This window comes from Xenopus laevis, chromosome 5S (assembly GCF_017654675.1).
Source record: "Xenopus laevis strain J_2021 chromosome 5S, Xenopus_laevis_v10.1, whole genome shotgun sequence".
In the NCBI taxonomy this organism is placed as follows: Eukaryota; Metazoa; Chordata; class Amphibia; order Anura; family Pipidae; genus Xenopus; species Xenopus laevis.
This window is the reverse complement of record NC_054380.1, coordinates 115,633,905-115,660,446: the sequence shown is the minus strand read 5'-3', so window position 1 is coordinate 115,660,446 and position 26,542 is coordinate 115,633,905. Positions and strand designations below refer to the sequence as shown.

Sequence of the window (26,542 nt, the reverse complement as noted above, 5' to 3'; positions counted from 1 at the left end):
GGTAGGAGCATATAGATAGATCAAGTATGTTTCCAGCACATAAGGAACAATGTTACTTATTTGCAGAACCCCCCACTCCCTCTTCTCTGTGCAATCATTTGTTTTTAATAAATGTGTCTTTCCTCCGAGTCCTTTTTTTTTCTTTTTACCTTCAGGGCACTGTCAGAAATTTGAAATCACTTAAAACAAGTTTTCATTGAACCGGGTTGGTCGATCTGACCGTGCGCCTTTGAGAGAGATGGTGCTGGTTATCTCAAGCTCTGGCTTTGGTTTATTCCATAAGTTTGCCACGGAGCTGTCAGGGCCCTGGGGAAAAAGGATATCAGGCTGGAATGCAGAGAGTGGCTCGCAGATGGGCGCAAACTTAATCAGTGCAAGAGACAAGATCTAGCAAACCCTGATCGACCTGCAGTTTCACCTGTGGGCCATTGCTAGCAGGTCATATGCTTAACCCTCTCACTGGCAGTCCAATTTCACACTTCATTAGCGTTAACTGGCAGTTGTTTTTTTTTTTTTTTTAAAGGGAGTTATCGAGAAAATGGAATGAAAGTCTGAAATAATCCCCCTCTCAGCAATCTGTCTCTCTCTTCATGCAGAAGTCAGATTTTGATTGACCGTTAGAACAGATACATTGGTGTAGGCTCCCTTTGCCGAGGGAATTAGAGATAATCATGGTAACTGCTTTTGAAAAACCAGACTCTGACCCAAAGCTGCATGTAGAGAGAGAGAGATTGCAAAGGAAATGAAGACTACTGTGTCAGAAATACTCAAATATATAGTTTTTTTTTTTTAAATGTTTAAACAATTTAATTACATTCAGGAGATTTTTTTTTTATATTCTATGTCAGCAAGCTTGTATTCAATTTTTCAAACATTTTGTACTCATTTTAGGAACATTTGCCGGGAGAAGCTTTTAATTTTCCTAGGAATTCTATATTTATTTTTTGTTTGTTTAATTCCACTTATAACCCCAGATTCCTAAAGAAATGAATCCTTTTAATTGAGCTATTAATTCAGGGGTGTCCAAACTTTTTACAACGGGGGCCAGATTTGGTGAGATGAAAATGTGTGGGGGCCGACCAATCAGCCTGACATTGTTTGATTCGAACCATTAACCCTTTCCCTGCCAGCCGTTTTGTCCTAGATGCGAACATCTACTGCCAAGCAGTTTTTAGATATTTTGCACTCTTTCACTTTAAGGGCCTTTCCTGGGGTGGTCTTTTAGTTAACCCAGGAAAACAATATATTGTTTTTTTCAGGACAACCTGAACTTTCACAATATGCAAGAATTTTGGTGTAATTCTACTTCTCTAAAAAAATATTGGATTCTAAGTGTCAAATAAAATGAAAAAAATCATGTTGCACGAAGAACAATCACATATATCAGAAACATCATTCATTTTATGTACGAGAACACAGCTGATTTAGAAAGGTCTATGTCTCCTGAACGCGACAATACCAAATATATATAGTTTTATGGAGATTTCTCACTTGTATAGCTCAAAATCTACAAGCAGTACACAACCAAATTTCCAAAGCAACACTCCCCAAACGGCATACTTTTGATTTCAAGGCCAAACATTCCACTAACAGTAGGTTTACCCAAGAAAACTACCCATTACTAGAAAGAACAGATTCTGGTGAATCAAAAATGGGTAGAAATATCTTTGTACTCCAAACCACCAAGTTGCAATTGTTTCCTAAAGTTATAGTGTTTTATAGAAATTGGTGAATTTTTTGAAAAATGACCTCAAAGCTTCCACTCTACAGCAACATATCTCCCACACATCATTAGGTATCAATGTAAAACACCCCAAATATAAAATCCTGGGTCCACTGAACAGTTTGATGCCCAATATGAATAGATGTACCCAAGCACGTGGCATAGGAGGCCCCAAAAGGAAGACCCCCCCGTTTGTTCTGTAATTTCAGATACTGCAAAATCAACACATTTACATCGTTTTGGGGGGCGGCAAAGGTAGAAAACAGTACGTTCACCCCAGAAAACCATATATTTTCGGAAAGTACACATTCCCCTGAATCTAAATTGGGTATGCATGTCTTTGTACTCCAAAGTACCAAGCCGCAAATCATTCCTAAATTTGGTGATTTAGGTGACATTTCCAAAAATCACCTCAAAATATCTACTCTGCAGCATCGTATTACCCACATACTTTTAGGTATCAAGACAAATCACCCCAAATATGAAAGCCTAGGGTCCTCTGAACAGTTTGATGCCCAATATGTATAGGTGTACCCAAGCATGTGGCATATAGGGGTCCTAAAAGGAAGACCCCCATATAGTCTGACATTTCAGGTACTGCAAAATCAACACATTTACATTGTTTTGGGGGGCAAAAGTAGAAAACAGTAAGTTCACCCCAGAAAACCATATATTTTCGGAAAGTACACATTCCCACGAATTCAAATTGGGTATGCATGTCTTTCTACGCCAAAGTACCAAGCCGCAAATCATTCCTAAATTTGGTGATTTTGGTGACATTTCCAAAAATCACCTCAAAATATCTACCCTGCAGCATCGTATTACCCACATACTTTTAGGTATCAAGAGAAATCACCCCAAATATGAAAGCCTAGGGTCCTCTGAACAGTTTGATGCCCAATATGTATAGGTGTACCCAAGCACGTGGCATACAGGGGCCCCAAAAGGAAGACCCCCATATAGTCTGTCATTTCAGGTACTGCAAAATCAACACATTTACATCGTTAGGGGGGGGGGCAAAAGTAGAAAACAGTAAGTTCACCCCAGAAAACCATATATTTTCGGAAAGTACACATTCCAACGAATCCAAATTGGGTATGCATGTCTTTCTACGCCAAAGTACCAAGCCGCAAACCATTCCTAAATTTGGTGCTTTAGGTGACATTTCCAAAAATCAGCCCAAAATATCTACCCTGCAGCATCGTATTACCCACATACTTTTAGGTATCAAGACAAATCACCCCAAATATGAAAGCCTAGGGTCCTCTGAACAGTTTGATGCCCGATATGTATAGGTGTACCCAAGCACGTGGCATACAGGGGCCCCAAAAGGAAGACCCCCATATAGTCTGTCATTTCAGGTACTGCAAAATCAACACATTTACATCGATTTGGCGGGGGCAAAAGTAGAAAACAGTAAGTTCACCCCAGAAAACCATATATTTTCGGAAAGTACACATTCCAACGAATCCAAATTGGGTATGCATGTCTTTCTACGCCAAAGTACCAAGCCGCAAATCATTCCTAAATTTGGTGATTTAGGTGACATTTCCAAAAATCACCTCAAAATATCTACCCTGCAGCATCGTATTACACACATACTTTTAGGTATCAAGACAAATCACCCCAAATATGAAAGCCTAGGGTCCTCTGAACAGTTTGATGCCCAATATGTATAGGTGTACCCAAGCATGTGGCATATAGGGGCCCTAAAATGAAGACCCCCATATAGTCTGTCATTTCAGGTACTGCAAAATCAACACATTTACATCGATTTGGGGGGGGCAAAAGTAGAAAACAGTAAGTTCACCCCAGAAAACCATATATTTTCGGAAAGTACACATTCCAACGAATCCAAATTGGGTATGCATGTCTTTCTACGCCAAAGTACCAAGCCGCAAATCATTCCTAAATTTGGTGATTTAGGTGACATTTCCAAAAATCACCTCAAAATATCTACCCTGCAGCATCGTATTACACACATACTTTTAGGTATCAAGACAAATCACCCCAAATATGAAAGCCTAGGGTCCTCTGAACAGTTTGATGCCCAATATGTATAGGTGTACCCAAGCATGTGGCATATAGGGGCCCTAAAATGAAGACCCCCATATAGTCTGTCATTTCAGGTACTGCAAAATCAACACATTTACATCGATTTGGGGGGGGCAAAAGTAGAAAACAGTAAGTTCACCCCAGAAAACCATATATTTTCGGAAAGTACACATTCCAACGAATCCAAATTGGGTATGCATGTCTTTCTACGCCAAAGTACCAAGCCGCAAACCATTCCTAAATTTGGTGCTTTAGGTGACATTTCCAAAAATCACCTCAAAATATCTACCCTGCAGCATCGTATTACCCACATACTTTTAGGTATCAAGACAAATCACCCCAAATATGAAAGCCTAGGGTCCTCTGAACAGTTTGATGCCCGATATGTATAGGTGTACCCAAGCACGTGGCATACAGGGGCCCCAAAAGGAAGACCCCCATATAGTCTGTCATTTCAGGTACTGCAAAATCAACACATTTACATCGATTTGGGGGGGGCAAAAGTAGAAAACAGTAAGTTCACCCCAGAAAACCATATATTTTCGGAAAGTACACATTCCAACGAATCCAAATTGGGTATGCATGTCTTTCTACGCCAAAGTACCAAGCCGCAAATCATTCCTAAATTTGGTGATTTAGGTGACATTTCCAAAAATCACCTCAAAATATCTACCCTGCAGCATCGTATTACACACATACTTTTAGGTATCAAGACAAATCACCCCAAATATGAAAGCCTAGGGTCCTCTGAACAGTTTGATGCCCAATATGTATAGGTGTACCCAAGCATGTGGCATATAGGGGCCCTAAAATGAAGACCCCCATATAGTCTGTCATTTCAGGTACTGCAAAATCAACACATTTACATCGATTTGGGGGGGGCAAAAGTAGAAAACAGTAAGTTCACCCCAGAAAACCATATATTTTCGGAAAGTACACATTCCAACGAATCCAAATTGGGTATGCATGTCTTTCTACGCCAAAGTACCAAGCCGCAAATCATTCCTAAATTTGGTGATTTAGGTGACATTTCCAAAAATCACCTCAAAATATCTACTCTGCAGCATCGTATTACCCACATACTTTTAGGTATCAAGAGAAATCATCCCAAATATGAAAGCCTAGGGTCCTCTGAACAGTTTGATGCCCAATATGTATAGGTGTACCCAAGCACGTGGCATATAGGGGCCCTAAAAGGAAGACCCCCCCTTGTATGTTCTGTCATTTCAGGTACTGCAAAATCAACACATTTACATCGTTTTGGGGGGGGCAAAGGTAGCAAAAAGTAAGTTCACCCCAGAAAACCATATATTTTCGGAAAGTACACATTCCCACGAATCTAAATTGGGTATGCATGTCTTTCTACTACAAAGTACCAAGCCGCAAACCATTCCTAAATTTGGTGATTTTGGGGACATTTCCAAAAATGACTTCAAAATTTCGACCCTGCAGCATCGTATTACCCACATACTTTTAGGTATCAAGACAAATCACCCCAAATATGAAAGCCTGGGGTCCTCTGAACAGTTTGATGCCCAATATGTATAGGTGTACCCAAGCACGTGGCGTATAGGGGCCCCAAAACGAAGACCCCCATATGGTCTGTCATTTCAGGTACTGCAAAATCAACACATTTACATTGTTTTGAGGGGGGCAAATGTAGAAAAAAGTAAGTTCACCCCAGAAAACCATATATTTTCGGAAAGTACACATTCCCACGGATCTAAATTGGGTATGCATGTCTTTGTACTCCAAAGTACCAAGCCGCAAACCATTCCTAAATTTGGTGATTTTGGGGACATTTCCAAAAATGACTTCAAAATTTCGACCCTGCAGCATTGTATTACCCACATACTTTTAGGTATCAAGACAAATCACCCCAAATATGAAAGCCTGGGGTCCTCTGAACAGTTTGATGCCCAATATGTATAGGTGTACCCAAGCACGTGGCGTATAGGGGCCCCAAAACAAAGACCCCCATATGGTCTGTCATTTCAGGTACTGCAAAATCAACACATTTACATTGTTTTGGGGGGGGCAAAGGTAGAAAAAAGTGCGTTCACCCCATAAAACCATATATTTTTGGAAAGTACACATTCCTGCGAATCCAAATTGGGTATGCATGTCTTTGTACTCCAAAGTACCAAGTCGCAAGCCTTTCCTAAATTTGGCGATAAAAGCAACTGTTTTTACATTTCTGAAAATCGCCTAAAAATATTGCAATTGGCCGCATTTATCTCACCCAATTTCTTACATACAATTGTAAAACACCATAAATATTGATGCCAAGGGTCTACTGAACAGTTTGATGCCCAATATGCATAGATATACCAAGGCAGCTGGCATGTGCGGACCCCAAATAAAAATAGTGAATATGAGTTTTCTCCGCTGCGATTCGCCTTCTGTGAACATAGACCCTTGACTTCATATTATTTGCCTCAAGACCCTCCTAACAGCAATGACCCCCCAAAACCATACATTTTTGGAAAGTACACATTCTGCCGATTCCAACAAAGATAACGACGTCTTTCTACACGAAACTACCAAACTGCAAAGCTTTTCTAAACATATAGGTTTTTACAACATTTCTGAAAATCGCCTAAAAATGTTGCAGTTTGCCGCATTTATCGGACACAATGTTTTACGTACAAAGAAAAATCTCTCTAAATATGGACGTCAGAGGTCTAATAAATAGTTTGATGCCCAATATGTATAGATTTACCAAAGTATGTGTTGTGTATGGACCCCAAATGAAAAACGTAACTATGAATTTTCACGCTAGCCAACTAAGCTGCAGAAAAGAGAACCCTAACTGTACGTTATGTGCCGTAAGACCCCCAAACTGTAAAAAGACCCCCAGAAACCCATATATTTTTGGAAAGCACATATTTTGGCGGATCAAACTAAGTAAAATCTATCTTTCTATACCAAAGCACCAAACAGCAAAACGATACTAAAGATACATAGGGAACAATAATGCAGGGATAAAATTGCAATAAAACCACAAAAATAGCGTAAATCAATGAAATAACAAAATAATTGTTCTGACAGCGTAATTAGTGGCCGAAATCGATTATCCAATAGTCACGCTGCCAAAATAACACGTTTTTAGGCAAAAAAAACAAAAGATAACAGTATAATGAATTCGTAAAAAAAAAAAAAAACACCTGTTTGTGTATACATATTTGTGCACTAATAAAAGTTATCTGAGTGTGCAAATACATGTAAATAAGTGTAAATAAGTGTAAATAACTGTACAAAAGGGACCAAGTGTGCTAAAATTAAAAAAAAAAAATTTAAAAAAATTCCAATCTTTACTAAAATGCATAAATGTACTGTAAGTATGTGTAGGTGCAGGTAAGTGTGTAAAAAAAACGTGCACTTACCGTTTTTGGAGCAGGAGAATCGCTGTCTTCTTTGGAGGAGTCCTGGCAGCGTGTCTGCAGAGTTGCTGCGCAGCAGGAAGTGCGTGGGCGGCTCTGCAGGCAGGAAGAAGGTGAGTGTAGTAGCAGACGCTCCATGCGATGCGTCTGCTACTTTGAAGTCGGATCTGCGACAATCGAGTCGCAGATCCGACTTGACAGCCCCCCAGCCTCGTTGCCTAGGGGGCTGTCTTCTCTCCCCACTCTCTGCGGAGGCGGCAAAAGCCGCCGAAGCAGAGAGAGCGCTCAGCTGCCAAAGAACGTACAATGTACGTTCTTGGCAGCCTGAGCATTTGCCTGCCAGCACGTACGCCGTACGTGCTTGGCAGGCAAAGGGTTAAGTATATATTCATGAAGCTGCTGGATCCAGGCAAAATTAAATGTGAAGCCATTATGGTATGTTAGTGCCCTACTGCACTGATCTTCTTCTGTCCCCATAGACAGCCCTTACCCACCCCCACATCCAGCCTCTGTAGTCTATAATAACTTTTATTTCAATTGTTTATTCTTTCTCAGTTAGACACTCACCTGTAACTCCCCCTCCCTCTCAGAAACAGGCATGAAAAAAAAGCTTAAAACTCTGTCTCCTCCTTTGCACACAAGCACTCCCTCTGGAGCTCCCCCTCCCTGCCAGAAACTAAAGGTGGACTCCAACTGTAACTTACTTCCCTCCTGCCACATGTGATCGCTGATAAGCAGGATCAAGCTGCAGCACATTCAACACTCGCGTCTCTCAGTGATCCCATAGAAATGAATGTGCGGCAGCAGGAAATGTAAGTCACAGTCGGAGTCCACCTTTAGTTTCTGGCAGGGAGGGGGGAGCTGGCAGCTGGTATGTAACGGAGACCGTAGTTGTAAAACTATTGAAGGGGGAGTTGAGCCAGAGGATAGAACGGGTTTTTTTTTAGCAGTGTAGCTTTTTTTCATGCCTGGTTTCTGGGAGGGAGGGGGAGTGACAGAATGTTTAAAAAATCACTGCGACGTGCTGCTGTGACTTCGGCTCCTCTTCTGCTTTTTGCTGCGGGCCAATTAAAATTGGATCGCGGGCCGCATTTGGCCCGCGGGCCGTAGTTTGGACACCCCTGTATTAATTATATATTAAAATATGGACACACTTCTGAAATACATTTTATAAATGTGAAAATATAATATTTATTGTAGATTAATTAAAAAAAGAAACAATATCTCAATTGGCCCTACACGTTTTGTGCCCCCTAGGGCACTTAATATTGGGATATCTTTACCTCCCAGGAAATAGTTATTTATATTAGAAATGACCAATAGGAAACAAGATACAAAACATGTTTTCTGAGATTATACCTCTTTAAGAGACATTAAGCGATTGTGTCCCTTTAAAGAGACATTCCCCTTTTTTGCTTTGAATTTCAATATTTTTGTATCTTGATTCCTATTGGTCATGTCTCCTATAAATACCTGCTTCCTTGGGCCTTTGGCGGCCCTTGTGGAATCTTGTCTTTGTCGACACCAATTTAGCAGAAGTAAATACATCTTGATTGGGGGCATTAGGAGCAGTGTGAGTGTGTGCATTTCTCTGGTTTCCTCTTTTTAATTTGTGTAATTCTGACTTTCATTTGATTCCTCACAACATCTAGGGGGTTATTTATCAAAGGTCGAATTTTAGAGTAATGTGAATTTTTTTAAAACTCGAATAAATTAGATTTTATTCACAATTCGAAATATGAAAATTCAATCAAATCGAATTCAAATCCAGTTTGAATTTTGGTCGTCATGTTTTTTTGACGCACGTCATTTCATTTTTTTCTACCATTGGAGTCTATGGGGCGTAATTTCCGAAGCAAAACTTTGCAAAAATTTGGCTTATCACTACTATTAACATCTTTTAATAGTTCAAGGGACCTCTGCCATAGACTTCTACATGAACTCGGCAGGTTTTAGGTGGAGAGTAATCGAATTAGAGCTGCTTTCTGGGTCAAGGTGTGATAAATCTCACATTACAATTCAAATTCAAATTGGTGTTTGAAATTAAAATTTGACCAGAAATTTTTTTTTTTAAAAGTCAGAATTTGCCATTCAGCCTTAGTAAATCTGTAATCTTTAAATCATTGTAGCTTCATTGTACTAAACTGTCTGCTGCTCTAAGGCGCTCACTCACTTAGTCATGAGCCCATGACTAAGTGCCCTTAGGGGTGCGAAACGGGTAGGGTAGATGGAGATGCTGATATACTTTTAACTTTTCTACAAATAAAATTATTTTTTAACTGAATTCCTGTGGTCCTGTGGATCGGTTTGAGTGCCGGTCAGCTCTGCTTCAATATTCGTTGCTGTACCGCTCCCTAAAGCTGGGGGTCTGGGGCTGGTGCACCCGGACCATTTTCACTGTCCGGTGAGTCACTTTATATATAATTCTGGAGCACCTTGTTTTCTTCAAACTATTTAGCTCATATAATGCAGGCACTGAGCTGAGATTGCTGGCTGAACAAGGGTATAAAAATGTAATAAAATAAAAATGTATTAAACCCACCATTTTTTTCCAGGACTGTTATCCAGCACATTCCTTATATAAACAATTAGCCATAGTGAATGCCACATTAAAGTTATATTCATTCCTCTAATATCAATCATAAAATGTCCAGCGTCCTTGCTGCAAGGCTCTCTTTCCCTCAGATTGGCTTAAATGTAGATGCTTTGGCTTCTAACTTATTTTCACTTTTTCATTTGTAAAGGTCTCCAGGAATTCGATGCCCTTAAAGATAACGAAGTAATAGAATTCCGCTGCAAGATGAGGAGTATCAGCGAGGGGAAGATCCAATCCCTGCTTGGCCTTACATGGGTGGAGTGGCTAAAGCGTACATTCCCCCCAGAACTAGAGCCCTCTGTACAGGATAACATCCAAGGCAAGCTCTATGGTGGCAACATTGTAGTGGCCATTCATTTTGAGAACTGCCAGGTAATACTTTTTTCATACTTATCTGTCAAAGTGTGAAATCCACGGGAAAGTTTGTCTAAATAGAGCGAAATGTCAAAATGTAGTTGTCTTGATGGTATATGTAGAAGGCTAGGTTAACACAGGGCAAAATCTAAACTGAAATACGCAGGCCCATTTCAGCTCCTACCACGAGTAATAGCCTCTTTCTTCTTTCGCATCCAACCATTGTGTCAACTCAGGTGTGAACACACTCAGCGGATTTGGGAGCAAAATGCAAAGTCTTGCATTTCTTCGCCAAATTCGAGGGAGTGTGTTTGCACGGAGCCAACACAATGGTTATGTATGTAAACAGAAGAGGGGAGGCTTCTGCCTGCTGTAGGACTGAAATCAGTAAATTTCAGCAGGCTGATTTCGCCCCCGTCTCGCCCTCGCCTAAAGGAATATTTTTTTTGCTACTTCTTAACTTACATCATAGACAAGTGACTATAATTGATTATAATGCTTGTGCTGCAAGTATAAACAAACATCAACAATACTATATTGAATTTAAGTACAGAAACCATTGTTTTGTAGATCTTTTATCTTTTATGCAGTGTTGTCCCTACAGCCCTACTGGAACTTGAAGAGCAACCCTTATGGTTGCATTGTAGCTGAAGGTGGCCATACACCTAAAGACCTGCTTGTTTTCCGGTGTCACTTATTTTCCTGCATATAGGCCCTCTCATACAACCTGTTTAGTAGATATCTGTCCCAAAACCAACTATGCATTCATTAGACCAGCACTTCTGAATACATAGTTGGCCACAAAGGCATTAAGGATTGGTTTGCATGTCTATGCCCATAATTCCTTAAGTAAAAGTTAAAACCTCCTTAGTCCTTCTCATCCTAACCAGGGTTAGCATCATGTGTATCATGGAGTGATTGTTCCTTGATATTGTGGTGCATCTCCATTTATACCTATGTAACTAAAGCACCCTTTTTACTCCTCAGGATGTATTCAGTTTTCAAGTCTCTCCGAATATGGCCCCTGTCAAAATAAATGAACTTGCTATTCGAAAGCGACTGACTATCCATGGCAGAGAAACGCAAGAGGCAGATCCTGAAGATTATGTGCTGCAGGTCAGCGGAAGGCTGGAATATGTTTTCGGGGACCACCCTTTAATTCAGTTCCAGGTTAGTATTAATACAAGGATTATTTGAATGGGTATTTTATGTTTGTGCTGTTTTGGAACATCGGGAGATTTTTTACTTTCCTCTTAAAGGAAAACTATACCCCCAAAATGAACACTTAAGCAACATATCATATTAAGTGGCATATTAAAGAATCTTACCAAACTGGAATATATATTGATGGTCTCTGTGCTGTCTCAGAGATCACCTGACCAGAAATACTACAACTCTAACTGTAACAGGAGGAAGTGTGGAAGCAAAAGACACAACTCTGTCTGTTAATTGGCTCATGTGACCTAACATGTATGGTTTGTTGGTATGTTTGTGAATACAGTGAATCCTACGATCCCAGGAGGCGGCCCTTATTTTTTAAAATGGCAATTTTCTATTTATGATTACCCAATGGCACATACTACTAGAAAAGTATATTATTATTAAAATGGTTTATTTACATGAAGCAGGATTTTACATATGAGCTGTTTTATGCAATATCTTTTTATAGAGACCTACATTGTTTGGGGGGTATAGTTTTCCTTTAATATGTAAAGGGGTTATTCAGTAAAAGGTGCAAAATTTGCTACAGGTCCTAATCATCATCATTCATTTATATAGCTCCGACAAGATACGCAGTGCTTTCACTTATAACAATTAATCCGCAAATAGCATTGCTGGTTGCCTGTTTAAAAGCAGACATCTTTGGTTGCACTCGGGCAAACACTGTGCTTTTCATTACATATGATGGTATCTGTTCTACGTATTGTATTACTATGTCATTAAAGGAATAGTTCACCAAAAAAATGAAAGTGTTTAAAGGAATGACTATAGAATGTCCTGTTGCCCTGCACTGGTAAAACTGGTGTGTTTGCTTCATAAGCTCTGCTATAGTTTATATAAACAAGCTGCTGTGTAGCCACGGGGGCAGCCATTCAAGCACAGGATACCCCAGCATAGATGATAAAACCTATAACTGCCCCTAATCCTTTACTATATAAGTACAGAGTAAGCTCAGCGGAGCTCATGGGCGCCATCTTCCGGCTCTTCGGTATTCATCGGTCCTCTTCCCTTTGGCAATTTCTGTCACTTATGGCGCATGCACAGTTGCCATGAATAGGAAGACTGCTCCAGCTGCACATGCGTCCATACGTTGCTCACTTCCTGAAGAAATCCGAAAAACCAGAAGATGTCGCCCATGAGCTCTGCTGCGCTTACTCTGCACCTATAGATGAGTAAAGGATATGGGGCACTTATAGGTGTTATCACCTATGGGGAGGGGGGACTATTTAGGGAACTGGGTAGGGGATTTTATTAATGGGGGTTGATTTCTCCTTTAATTATGTGGCACCATGGTCAGTATTAGATTATTTTGTGCAAATATTACATTAGGAGTCCCTCTACAAACAAAACCAGCGTATGTTTAAAAAAAAAGTTAAATATCAACCTTTTTGGTTTATAGACAAAGTCTGATATTTTTGTAACACTGGTTCCTCGCTTCATATGCTGACCTTTTTGACCTCATTCTAAAGCGATGCCTGTGTAAAATGCTAAAAATATGTGAATATAGCAGCTTCTGATTCCTACTTAACATTATCTCTGACTCCTAGTACATCAGAAACTGTGTGATGAACAAGACTCTGCCACATCTAACATTGGTTGAGTGTTGCAACATCAAAAAGTTGTTTGACCAAGAGATGAGTGAGATTGAACATGCTGTGAGAAGGAAGTCATCCATGCACCCAGCTCTTCCAATGCCCTTGCCCCCAAAGAAACGTGGTGCATCAGTGAGTACCACCTTAATGCATTCAGTCTACGATTGCCATGTGACATATACTGCATGTATGTACATTTTTATTTAAATAGAGGAAGTGGAATAAACATTTCAATGAATGTAAATATATATGCACAGTAAAAAAAAAACATGCACTGCCACACATATGTTAATGACACAGGACAGATCTAATTGGGTGGATCACATACAGACACATATAGGAGGGAAGTATGTATTGTTATTTACAATTGATGCACGTATGAAGTTAGACTTCAATTTGTTCAAGGTTTCACAGCAAAGCTTCAGTGTCACTGCTTTAATAATGGAGATGAAAACAACCAAGTGTCTTCTATTTACAACTTTGAATGGCAGCAGTCTCATATGTTCTTATGTTGTTTAATTCTCCACCCTAAAATATGGCATGTAGTCCTTAGAAGCAAAATATATTTCTTTAAATTCTGTAGCGATTTAAATATCTGATCATCTTTTGCACTATAGCCAACTGGTTATTTGATTTGATTTCTTGCAGATGAAGACTGTGAATATGCGGGATATTGTGTGGAATATTGTTCAGCCATACAAGATCGTTCTATCCAGAGGGAGTAGGCTGAACACAGAGGACAATGTAAGAAATAATATTACTGTTTAGAATAGTAACATAGCAGTCTCTGTGTTAATGATTCATCAATATGTACACACAGCAGATGGTCTTATGACCGTTTGTCTGATATACAACAATATCTCTGCATGTATGGCCAGTGTAAGGATCACACTCCAGGATCATATTCCTATTAGGTTATTGCACCCTTGATGGGGCAGGCAACAGACTTCATAAAACACCTGGCACAAACAGCTGCATGCTAGAATGTGATAAATGCTGTGGCTTTTGTACCATATACCATTGTATGTAGAGAGCGATATTCTGAGACATTGTGCAATTGGTTTTCAGTTTTTTATTATTTGTGTTTTTTGAATTATTTTGCTTTTTATTCATCAACTCTCTAGTTTGCAATTCCAATAATCTAGTTGCTAGGGTCCAAATTACCCTAGCAACCATGCATTGCTTTCAATAAGAGACTGGAAAATGAATAGGAGAGGCCTGAATAGAAAGATGAGTAATAAAAAGTAGTGATAACAATAAATCTGTAGCCTTACAGAACATTTGATCTGAAAGCCGGTGTCAGTAGAAGATGGCAAATAATGGAAAAACTATAGAAAAATAATCAAGACAATTGAAAAGTTGCTTAGAACTGGACATTCTTTGACATATTAAACGTTAGCTTAAAGATGAACCACCCCTTTAAGCTATGGTTAACGGAGAACCAAACCCTTTGTATTAAAATCCCCTACCCTACATAGACCCCCTCCCTGCTCCTTCCTAGCCTAGGTGTTACCCTCGGTAAATGCCCCTAACTCGTTACTTACCCCTCGTTGCAGATTCAGCACATCGGAGTTCACAGGCGCCACCTTCTTCTCTTCGGTAATCTTCGGGTCTTCTTCTTCTTGCATGCGCAGTTGTTAAAAGAACGGCAGACTGCTTCAACTGCGTATGTGCCGATACGGCGCTTACTTCACGAAGATTACTGAAGAGAAGAAGATGGTGCACGTGAACTCCGATGCACTGAATCTGCATTGAGGGTAACACCTAGGCTGGGGGGAGCAGGGAGGGGGTCTATGTAGGCTAAGGGGGTAGGGGATTTTAATATAAAGGGTTGGTTCTCCTTTAACCAAATGGCAGCAAGATCCCTTATTCAGATAATCTCAGGCCATAAGCATTCTAAGTAACACATCCCATATGTGTATCTGGAAATTAACTTTTTATTAATTGGTTTGCTTAAATTAGTCCAAGGAATACAATGCAAGATTTCTATGTCTGCATACTGTTACATTCCCCAGTTTACTCTTGATGTTTTTGAATAGGTTTTGGTGCGAGCTGGCCTGTTCCATGGCACCGAGCTACTGTGTAAGCCCACAATGAGTTCGGAAGTGCAAGGAAAGAATGATCATGTTTGGAACGAGATACTGGAATTTGATATCAATGTGTGTGATCTTCCACGAATGGCGCGTCTCTGTTTTGCAATATACGCTGTTCTGGACAAGCCTAGGAACAAGAACAAAACGAAACCTTCCAATCCCAAATATCAGACGATCAAGAAGTCTGGCAAAATGGTAAGATTATTATTTTATGATTTTGCACATCTTTAACAAACCCAATTTAGGGCTTGTGTATATACATATGTGTGCGTGTGTGTTTTATGTGCTTGTTTATTTCTTTCATTTTGTTTTCTGTTTCATTTCTCATGCCCTGTGACACTGCTAACATATCTATTTACTCTGTAACAAGCTTAGTTATTGTGAAGTTCTGCATTCTTTCTCCTAGCACTTCCCTGTGGCCTGGGTGAACACCATGGTGTTTGACTACAAAGGGCAGCTGAGGTCTGGGGACAATGTATTGCACTGTTGGTCATCATTCCCTGGTAAGCATCATTTAACATAATCAAATTTTGACACTAGTGTTTTTTTCTTATAATCTTGGAGAACCACCTAACAAGCCATGAAGGAGCTAAATTGCTTTTTAAGATTCAAATTCCTGGTCTTTCATGTGCCCCCCAGTCTATAACCTCATGTAACCATAGGATATGAAACAAGCTTGGTATAATATTGGGGAACAAAGCATGCCAATGAAATGCTTCCTTTTATGTCATTATAAGCCCAAATAAGTAGACCAAATAAATATCTTATAAACATATCGTTAAAATGTTGTTTGCTTCACATTTCGGGATCTATTTATTGCCCTGACTTTCTAGCCGTATCATGTACCTCTACTTTTATGCAATTCCATTTTTTGGACCAAGGGCAAGTTAAAACATCTCTAAGGGATCAGTACAGTTAAGGGATGTGTTTGTGGCTAAATTTTATTTATCCTGAATGGTTGGTTCTAGGCCAGATGAGTATATCACAGGGGAATGTGTAAGAAACCTTAATGCTATGTCTGATAATGACTGTTAATTAAGGTGAAGTTATTCAGTAGCTTCCCTTATTTGTTACTGTTAACTAAATCTATGCAGGGCAAACCTTGTAAATCTTGCTATGATACCTTAAAGATTACATTTACATTTTAGTAGAGTGTAGACAGTGTTATTCTACAAATAAGTGCAGCCCTCATATCCTATTTGCAGTCTTCATGTTTTATTCGTGGTTTTGGAATTTTTCTGGAAACTCCTCTGCAGTTATGTAGTTGTTGCTGTTTTTATTCTTAAAATATACTTCTTCATTCCAGATGAACTTGAAGAAATGCTAAACCCCATGGGAACTGTGCGAACCAATCCTTACAGTGAGAATACTACAACTCTACATATAATGTTTCACGACTACTCCAAAGGACCCATTTCTTATCCACCATTTGATAAGGTGAGCTCATTTAGGTTCTGCAACTTTTCCAGAACCACTTTACTCTGTGTCTTATGGACTTCAGTCTGCACCTTTTTTTTTTTTTTTTTAACTGTTCTTGCATAGGAGACTGTGTGGAGCTGCATGTTGAAAATCCTTGACTTGGATCGTTTTTGACTGGCTTCTCCTTTATAAATGCACTCAAACATTTTGCACAATTTTTAGCTTTTAGGTCACAATTGCTAACCTAAGCAAAACTTTTGATTACCTGATTGCATGCACGAGTAGGGATGCCTTGAGTCCAGGATTTTGTTGTTAGATTTGGCCTTATCCCACCACTTTGCACTAAATCCTTTGAACTCAGTCAAACTTAATCTGACCTGTAAGGTAGTGACATGAAATTTGGATATACAAATTTAGGGATCAGATTGAGTTCTGTATTCAGTTAACTCTTTTGTGAAAGGAACAGTATTTGACCAAATCAATAATTATTGGACTTGGTGCATCCGTAACTATAAAAGAAAAGAGTACCAGCGACCTCCTAATGCTCTGTAAAACAGAACACAAATGTTACAAACTGAGGTTGGAATGAAATTTTAGAGAGTTGTAAGGTATTAAAATGAAATTGGTATACAATATTATTGGTTTGGAGAATGAACATTAGTCAGCCCAAGCATGTACTAAATCCGACGGACAGTATTCCTGTAAATATAGTGATTGACAAGTGCTTATCGCAGTGGGTGGGTCTCCGCAGGTACTGAATTGTTGCTCATACTTTGTCCAATGATGTCCTGTAAGTGAAGAGAGGTAACATTGGCAGTAGTGGTGTGAAAAGGTAGTGTAGTATATACTTAACAATCATAATAATAATAATAATATGTGTTTTACACAGATACTTGAAAAAGCTGCTGAAATTGCACGGAACAGTGACAGCCTGTCTACGTCGGTAAGTTCGCTGGGACGCGCCACAATCCATAAACTCTGCTCCACTATGTAGTGTGTATAGGGGATCAATTGTGTAGTAAGCCTACTCAAAGCTGAAACAGAAAAGCAGTTTAGTCATTTTTGACCAAACTCGCTAACCATTGTTTAATTACAGAGTCATTCCGAGCAAGCAACATCCAGATACTTGGAAAACACAAGTAGGGACCATTGTACAAATCTTTGCCTTTATTTTAGCGTGAACTGAACCGTTTAATACATGACAGTGTAGGGCAGGGATTAATTTCATATTAAATTGATTTACTAAAAATAATTCTCCGTTTAGCCTCTGCGTATATTTTATAAAAGCTTCATAAATGTGGGTGCCTATGTAAAAGGTTGATAGGCTTCGTTCTCAGATCATTGTGTAAGTGCCTGGAGGCACCAGAGCAGTGTCACAGCCAGGCAGGCTTTATTAATTGGCTATGAGTCATTGCAGCATGCCCTCAACTGAACAATTTACTACGCAGACTGAGAAACAAGATTGTGTGCCATTAGTCTAAAGCAGTGATCCCCAACCAGTAGCTCGTGAGCAACATGTTGCTCTCCAAACTCTTTGATGTTGCTCCCAGTGGTCTCAAAGCAGGTGCCTCAATGTAGGTTGACAATCCACATAGGGGCTACCAAATGGCCAATCACAGCACTTATTTGACACCCCAAGAACATTTTTCATGCTAGTGTTGGTCCCCAACTCCTTTTACTTCTAAATGTTGCTCAAAAAAGGTTGGGGATCCCTGGTCTAAAGCATCCAAACCAGCCCCCGCCAACTGGCACGGTATTCGAACGTGGGAGGCCCCTTTATAAAGGACGATTTTCAAATTCATGTTAATTTTTTTTTAACTCGAATATATTCACAATTCGACTGGGAAGTTAAGAAAACATTTGAATGTCTAATAATTGATTGAAAAGTTCCAACCTGAAAATTCTAATCGTATTCGATTTGTACGAATCAAGTTTTTGTCCAAAAAAACCCCTTTCAGGAAGGCTTTTAACATCTCCAAATGGCTCAACGGACCTCTGCCATTGACCTGTACATGGTCAAGGTGTGATAAATCTAACATTTTAATTTACATTTGAAATAGGGGATTAAAATTCAAATGTGTGAATTTTGACACTCAGAAATTCGAATTTACTGTTCAACCTTTGATAAATCTGCCCCTTAGTATTTATAGGCCTATAGTTGCTTGTCATTTTGGCCGTCTATTCCTGTCCACTTCTCTGGCACCAGCACTTACAGGTGATTCCTGCTTAAAGGAACAGTAACACCAAAAAATGTAAGTGTTTTATAGTAATGAAACTGTTACCCTGCACTGGTAAAACTGATGTGTTTGCTTTAGAAACACTACTATAGTTATAGTCGGCTTTCTGACACTTTCTTTGCTATATTTTAAATAGCTGAAAATGGCTCAGAAAGTGCCCACGTTGATGTGGTCCTAATCCGACCACTTTGAATATCCATCTTAACTTTGCTATTGCTGCAGATAATACAGTGACTGTTTGGCATTTGAGCATTACAAATTGTTGCCTCATTATGGATTCAGTAGTCAGCTGTTTGCAGCAAGTTATAGCAGGTTATTTAAGTGTTAAACATGAAATCTTAAAATAAAAGAGGAACAATGTTATGGACAGACTAATTGAAATTTATCCTTTAACCTCACCCAACAGTTTTCAGAATGACAGTTGCCTTTTAAAAAACCTTTTCACCTGCTATAAAAGCATAAAGAGCAATAATGTGTCCTGCTGCCTCTCAGGGCTTCCTCTCAAGTAGTCCTCTGTTTAATGGTACACTAGAAAGTTAATTATTAACTGCTGGCCTGGGGCCAGTTTTACTCCACAGAGGCTAGCAAGCTTTCATTGACTACAGTTTTTTTTGAGGCTTTGGTTACAGATTTGCCCTTTATAGGATACCGATATCCATGTAAAATGTGCTGTTGTGTGTAAGAGCATGGTGTAAAAGTCACAAATAATTACACGGAAGGATTCATCAGTAGGCAGAGAATTTACAGCATATTGTCCTAAATCTACTGCCCTGTCTATTTGTACTAAGCTGGGCTGATATAGCAATGTAAAATCATGAATATACTAATGGATCTGCATACATGGTCTTATACATAGATATTTCTGTCCATTTATTGCTTTGAAGCAGCCAAAGAAAGTGCAGTAAAATGAGTTACATATAAATGTACAAACTAAATCAATAGCATGCCTGTAAATGCACAAGAAGTTACACCTGTATTTAACAAGCTGACATTACAGTTGCAATCTGGTATGTTGGCAAATCTGTTCAGCAAATGTTTAACGTAGCAGCCAGCCAAAGTCCCACATATAGATTGTGTATGCCAGAGATCAACTTTTACAGGGCCGTGGCCTTGGTATAGTTTGATTCCTCTGTTAGTTCCTTGCCACCTTCAAAAAACACTTTGTCTCCAAAAATAATAGTGTGTCCTGATATGCTTGTTAGTAGCCTGCTGCTTTGCTCCACAGCTTTGTAAAAATATGCTTGTTTGGTAAGGTCAGTTTTGCCTTTGTGTTAAATTAAATTGGGCAGATCTGATTGTGTGGCCTCCAGGACTATGATCACCACATTAAAGAAACAGTAACATCAAAAAAATTAAAGTGTTTTAAAGTAATACAAGTATAATGCAGTGTTGCCCTGCACTGGTAAAACTGGTGTGTTTGCTTTAGAAATACTACTATTATTTATATAAACAAGCTGCTGTGTAGCAATTAGGTTTGCCACCTAGCCGGTATTAATGATTCTCGATTCCAATGGTATTAATAGGAAAAAACGGCAAGAATATAGGAAGGCCGGTATTTTTTTCCAGAAAACGTGGCAACCCTAGTAGCAATGGGGCAGTCATTCAAAGGCGAAAAGGCTCAGGTTACACAGTAGATAGCATAAAAGCTCTGTAGAACATAATGGTGTTATCTGTTATCCACTACTTAACCTGTGCCATATAGACTTTTTCAATTTCCACCATTGCTACACAGCAGCTTGTTTATAACTTGTTTATAACACAGCGTGTTTGTAACACATCGGTTTTACCAGTGCAGGGCAACCGTACATGATACGTTCATTGCTTTAAAACACTTTAATTTTTTGTTGTTACTGTTCCTTTAATGGGATGACTTTGTCGGTGAAATATTCTGCCTGGTTTTTGACCAGATATAGATCAACAGCTTTTATTGGCCCATGTATGGGAGTATTTAGGTATAGTGCAGTTACTCCTTGTTTTTCTCTTTATTCTATTTTCTGTTTACTTTGTTTCCCATCTCATTCCTTTCTTGGTTGTATCCTTTTACAGTCTGTATATATATATATATATATAATAAATATATATATATATATATATATATATATATATTCAACTTGTGGCAGCCGCACTCCAATCCAGAATCTTTCGATTAAATGCAGGGTCCAAAGTGTTGCATATAATCTTATTGAGAATACCTGCACCGAGGGGAGTGGGTGGCTATATTTGTCATACCTCTTGTGTGATTCAGGCCCAAAAAGTAAATATAATCCCTGGATTATACTGGCCTTCAGTGTAAGTAAAAGCTGTATTTTATCCACTGGTGAGCACTTGCCTTTCCTTTTATTCACATAACTCCACACCGTGACTTTCGAGAGTTATAAGTAGTTAGACTTCCATAGCAGCAGTCCATAGATGCAGGCAGTCCAATGGCACCTGTGCTTTAGAGTACTTTATATGCACTTGCCAAGTAGCCATATATTTTATCATACCTGAGGTGCCTTCTATGCCCCGGTATTGTGTACCTGTTGCCAAATTTTAGTCTCCCATTTATCTGATGCACAGAAAATGTGGGTCATAGTCTAAAGCAATGTGCCCTCTCTAATCAACATTTTAGATTTTGCTGATGCAAAGGAAACGGTACCCTTCCTAAAGTTATTTTAGACTTTTGCCTATAAGTGCAGGAAAAGAGATCTGTCTTCATTCCTTCTGCTTCTGTAACTTCCTGACCTAATTGAGATTGTATGTAATAGGGTAACACTGCCTCCTAGTGGTAATTCTGGGGAACAGACTTTAAATGCGAATGTGTATATATAAAATGACCAAGGCCAAACAAATTGTGTTTCTAATTCTTTTTCATTATATTGCCTAAACTCAGTTATGTATTACTTTGTTGTTGTGCCTACCGTAGCTACTCCTTAGCATCATATCCATAATATAAGGGTTGTGTCACACACTGCATTTCCTTCACTGCCAGCAGAGAATAGACTGCTCCATGCACTTTCATTCAGAAAACATATACAGTTTCTGACCAAAATCTGCATTCTACAGATCGTAGAATGCACCTTGTGTCGTACTACTTTAATTAATGGGAGTTTAATGGGATAGTAAAGCAGGGTATATCATTTGGATTTAAATATGAAACTGTTCCAACTAGATGGGAATACAGAGGGGAGGCATAATTAATTACTCCAGAATTTGTCAAGCCAAATCATTCTTCACATAAAACAAAGGTTGGGAATGAAAACATTTTATTTTAAAAATATTTCAGCTTTATTTTCATATCTTCACTTACATTTCCTTTGTAACCCAAAGGCTGTTTTCAGATATCAGCATGATTTTTTTTTTTCTAGGGGCGAGGTGGGAAAAAGTTTAATATTGAGCTCAAGGAGATCATGGAACGGGACCCTCTGTGCCAGTTATGTGAGAATGAGAAGGATCTGATCTGGACCTTGCGGTACGACTGTAGAGAGAATTTTCCCGGGTCACTCCCCAAGCTTCTCTTGTCTGTCAAGTGGAACAAGCTGGAAGATGTGGCACAGGTAAGTGAGAGCTCAGTTATAGGAGTTGAAGGGGTTATTGCTTTTACTGCTTTCGACAAAATAACAGTCCCTTTATATTCTTGCAGTGAGGAATGTATTTTCTGATCTAGTGCTTAAAGGAACAGTTAAAAAAAATGTTTTGAATATAGTTAGTTAGCCAAAAATGTAATGTATAAAGACTGGAGTGACTGGATGTCTAACATAATAGCCAGAACACCACTTCCTGCTTTTCAGCTCTCTTACTCTGAGTTATTCAATGACTTTAAGGGGGGCCACATTGGACATAACTGTTCAGTGAGTTTGCAATTGATCCTCAGTATTCAACTCAGATTCAAAAGCAACAGTTATGGCCCATCCCCCCCCCACAAATCACTGATTGGTTACTGCTTGGTAACCAATCAGTGGAAGAGAGCTGAAAAGCAGGAAGTAGTGTTCTGGCTATTATGTTAGACATCCAGTCACTCCAGCCTTTATACATTACATTTTTATCTAACTAACTATATTGGAAACATTTTTTATTTTGCACAGCCTATGTTTTTACTTTTATACTGAACAATTTCTTTAAGCTAAAGTACCACCAAGTAGTTCAGAACTTCATACAGAGGGATTTTATTGATGATGTTACCTATCATTTACCACTGTAACCATTGTATAAACCAGGAATGTCCCACCTGTGGCCCTCCATGCAGGTTTGACACCCAGGGAATAAATAAAGGCTTACTACAAAACACATGGAAATATAGAGCCGCATGTTTATTCACACAGAGACAATCCTGAGTGTCGTCTCTCTTAACTGAATTATCAGTGAGATCCCTGGCTAGAATGTTAAGCACCTAGTAGTAATAACTAAGAACTAAGAACTATCTGTTTTAAATATGTCTGATTTGAAACTAAGCCGAGGCTCGGGTGAGCAAGACTTCTAATCCTCCATTGTTATTTCCAAACCCTGATTTGCTCAAAGCCTCCTGTTTCTAAACAAAACAGTCGTGTAAAGTGTTGCACGACTTTCTGGCACTACAAATACATTAATGATAGTAATAATGATGATGAAGTGAGTAAATTACGGTTACTAAAGATGTCCATGAGAATAAAATGGTGCAGCTGGGTCGGCTGTGAAAGGGTTTCCTGTCTGTACTCGCAGATTGCAGGTGGTGTCGGTGCAGAGCTGTTTTTAGACATCCTTTGGTCTCTGGGCGTCCTCCCGTCCTTACATTCTGAATGCTGATTATCTCTCCTGGTCACAGAGCTCCTCTAAAGCCCTCACTTCCCTTCCAGATTCGCAGCAGCGGAATGTAAACACTCAAAGAGCAGTATTTTTGGAATTTCCTCACTCATCTCAGGTCACTTAGACCTCTGCTTCCTTCCAAACTTTGGCTCAGGGACTTCCAAAATCCTGAAAGCCTGTCAGATAAATGCCATTCTGTTTCTAGTCCCTGCGCAGATCCACATACACAAGTTTAGAAATTGCAGGACTTGCACATCATTGTCTTATTACGGTCCATTGCAGTGTTTTTTGCTCACAGGTTATATTATATATATTTAGTGCTAAAATATTTCTGGATAAACTGGACCTTTACGGATAATGCACCAGTATGAATGGGGGAAAAGGCTTATAAATAACTTTACATTTCTTAGATGGAACACCTTTTGCAAAAAAAAAAAAAAAATGTTGACGTTCTCCAGCCATTTTGTAATGTATTTCTTCCTCAAGAGGAGATAGTTAACTGCTAAGGACTCTGGGAGCTGTAGTTTAGCCAGAAGACTACTCACCAAAGTGCAAAGTTTAAAAGTTTAAATATGTTTTTAGCCTTCAGTCACCCTTATCTTTACCTAATTTTCTTCTGTATATTGCGTCCTGCTTTTTAAGTGGAAACATAATAATGAGTCCTAGTTTGGAAGCTCTGTGTTCTAAATGTAGAAGTCCAGGTGCAAAGAAAGCAAAACAGGGCTAGGTTTTCATTCACAACAACTTCCTGCCCTGTCTGCCTTGAGACAAGCGCACAATAGTGTGATAAATAGGGAAGCAGAGACACACTCCGCAGGGTTAATAAGCGGTGTGCATGGAAAATTCCTCCAGCTTTTCTATACCCCCAGAGACTGCTCTGAATACCCTGATTTTCACAGCACACATTTATTTTCCACAACTCTTCTGAACATATATATATATATATATATATATATACCTTTGTTTTTTTTTTAAGTGTGTTCACCCAAATAAACTGTAGCCTTTTATATTATATCCTGGACTGGCCCTGAGATTTGCACTATCCATAGTTATGAGCTGAAGTTGCTCTAAAATCTGTCCAGCAACTTTTTTTTTGCACCAACTGCCAGTTCTGGAATTGATAAAAGCAAAGCTCTGGGAAAATTTAAAGCTACAATTCCCAATATCTGAAGTAAAGGCTCCATAGTTGTCAACAACTCTGTGTCATCTGCAAAGACATCGTTTTTAGATGTGATCAACAAAACAAATGTCACATTTTTGGGTTTTTTTTTCATGTGTTTTCATTTGTGTTTCATTTTGTTCAAGCTTCAAGCCCTTCTCCAAATCTGGTCCAAACTTCCCCCAAGGGATGCCCTAGAATTGCTTGATTTTAACTATCCAGACCAGTATGTGAGGGAATATGCAGTCAACTGTCTTAAATATATGAGGTGAGTGCAGCTATTTTACCCTGAAAAAAATGTAATGTTCACAGGCACAGGGCAAATCCCTGTATGATGCAGACGTGTTCTGTTGCTGTAAGGGAGAGTCTAGCATCTGTCTCTGTCTGTGTGGGCTCGGCACTAGGGATGGGCGAATTTTTTCGCCTTGTTTCGCCTTGAAAATGACGCCCATACACTTATATGGCGTCGTGCGTTAAAAAAATTTTGATTCCCATAGACTTTAATGGGCATCAGCCACATTTCGCTGGCGGCTAATTTTTGGCGAAACGAAACGGGTCATATTTGCCCAAGCCTACTCGCCACGCCTTGGGTGATTGTTTGGTGTGTAAATGTGATCTGACCAAATGGCTCAATGATGATGTATTAGGGCCCTCTGTTTTGAGACCAAATGCTTTCCCATCGGAAAGAGGACACATGGGTTTTACCACCAGCAATTCACTTTATCGCTGGTGGAAAAGCATTTATTGGAGATTAGTCGCCTGCAGAAGATGGAATTTATCGCTGATGATTAATGCCTTGGTGTGCCATCAGCCTTATACAAAACATATTCTGCTAGCCTGCTTATTTAAGAAAATAGAAAAAATGTGTTTAAGGCCTTTTTCATGGTGGAATAAAGTTATTGTGTTGTGCATATATTTTAGGGATAACCTGAATCCACTATTTTGGATTCGGCCGAACCCCCATATCCTTCGCAAAAGATTTGGCCGAATACCGAACCAAATCCAAATCCTAATTTGCATATGCAAATTAGGGGTGGGAAGGGGAAAACATTTTTTACATCCTTGTTTTGTGACAAAAAGTCACACGATTTCCCTCCAGCCCCTAATTAGCATATGAAAATTTTGATTCGGTTCGGCTGGGCAGAAGGATTCAACAGAATCCGAATCCTGCTGAAAAAGGCCAAATCCTGAACCGAATCCTGGATTCGGTGCATCCCTAATATTTTTGTTTTGGTACACTTACTGTGTATATTGTACAAAGAAACCTATTCATGCACACTAGTATCTGGCACGCCTGGGTCAGACATTTATTTTTCGTGATTAGGTTTTGTTTTATATTCTGCTGAAGTGTATCTTGATAATATGTGGTGCAAATGGGCTTAGGAAGATAGTGCTAACCCCTCCCTCATGTGACTTTAGTGATGAGGAGCTCTCCCAGTACCTTCTACAGCTGGTGCAGGTTCTGAAGTATGAGCCGTTTCTGGACTGTGCCCTCTCCCGTTTCCTCCTACAGAGAGCCCTGGACAATCGCAGGATAGGACAATTCCTCTTCTGGCACCTGAGGTTAGTGAGGTCAACACACACCGTTGATACTGTTGCCAAACATAGGGCAGACTGCCTCTTCATTTGCCTTGTTTCTAGGCTGAGGCAGATACAATTGTTGGCTTGCGATTAAGTCAGGAAATACTTTCTATCAATTACATGTACTATACTTCTCCCCCATAAATCTCATGCGTCTGATATCTTCTGCCTTTTGTTATATGTCAAACATAACAATTATTTCATAAATTTCAAAAGCAGGTGTTTAAAACATTCTACATGCTTGTCTCCCTGGGTTTATTATCTTGTTTCCAAGCTGTGTCAGTCTGTTGAAGGAATCCCACCTGCACTCCCCACTGGGCTTTAGTGCATTCCCTCTCAACAAGGCATGCTCTTTTGCAGCTTATTGC

At 39.3% G+C, this 26,542-nt stretch overlaps 1 protein-coding gene across 4 annotated transcripts in view; it reads left to right on the top strand.

Moving 5' to 3' along the window:
* The window catches only part of pik3cb.S (phosphatidylinositol-4,5-bisphosphate 3-kinase catalytic subunit beta S homeolog), a 108,556-nt gene that overhangs the window by 65,632 nt on the left and 16,382 nt on the right, over nt 1-26,542 (top strand). For 3 of the 4 annotated variants that reach the window (XM_018265866.2, XM_018265867.2, XM_018265869.2), the window contains exons 5-15: nt 9,906-10,129; nt 11,099-11,281; nt 12,880-13,056; nt 13,573-13,668; nt 14,964-15,212; nt 15,424-15,520; nt 16,324-16,454; nt 17,326-17,379; nt 22,021-22,209; nt 24,740-24,861; nt 26,013-26,156. In XM_018265866.2, coding sequence (XP_018121355.1) covers nt 9,906-10,129; nt 11,099-11,281; nt 12,880-13,056; nt 13,573-13,668; nt 14,964-15,212; nt 15,424-15,520; nt 16,324-16,454; nt 17,326-17,379; nt 22,021-22,209; nt 24,740-24,861; nt 26,013-26,156 — 1,666 coding nt within the window. Of the gene's footprint in view, nt 1-7,546; nt 7,974-9,905; nt 10,130-11,098; nt 11,282-12,879; nt 13,057-13,572; nt 13,669-14,963; nt 15,213-15,423; nt 15,521-16,323; nt 16,455-17,325; nt 17,380-22,020; nt 22,210-24,739; nt 24,862-26,012; nt 26,157-26,542 lie in introns of those variants that run through there. The other variant, XM_041564995.1, reaches the window with a different exon arrangement.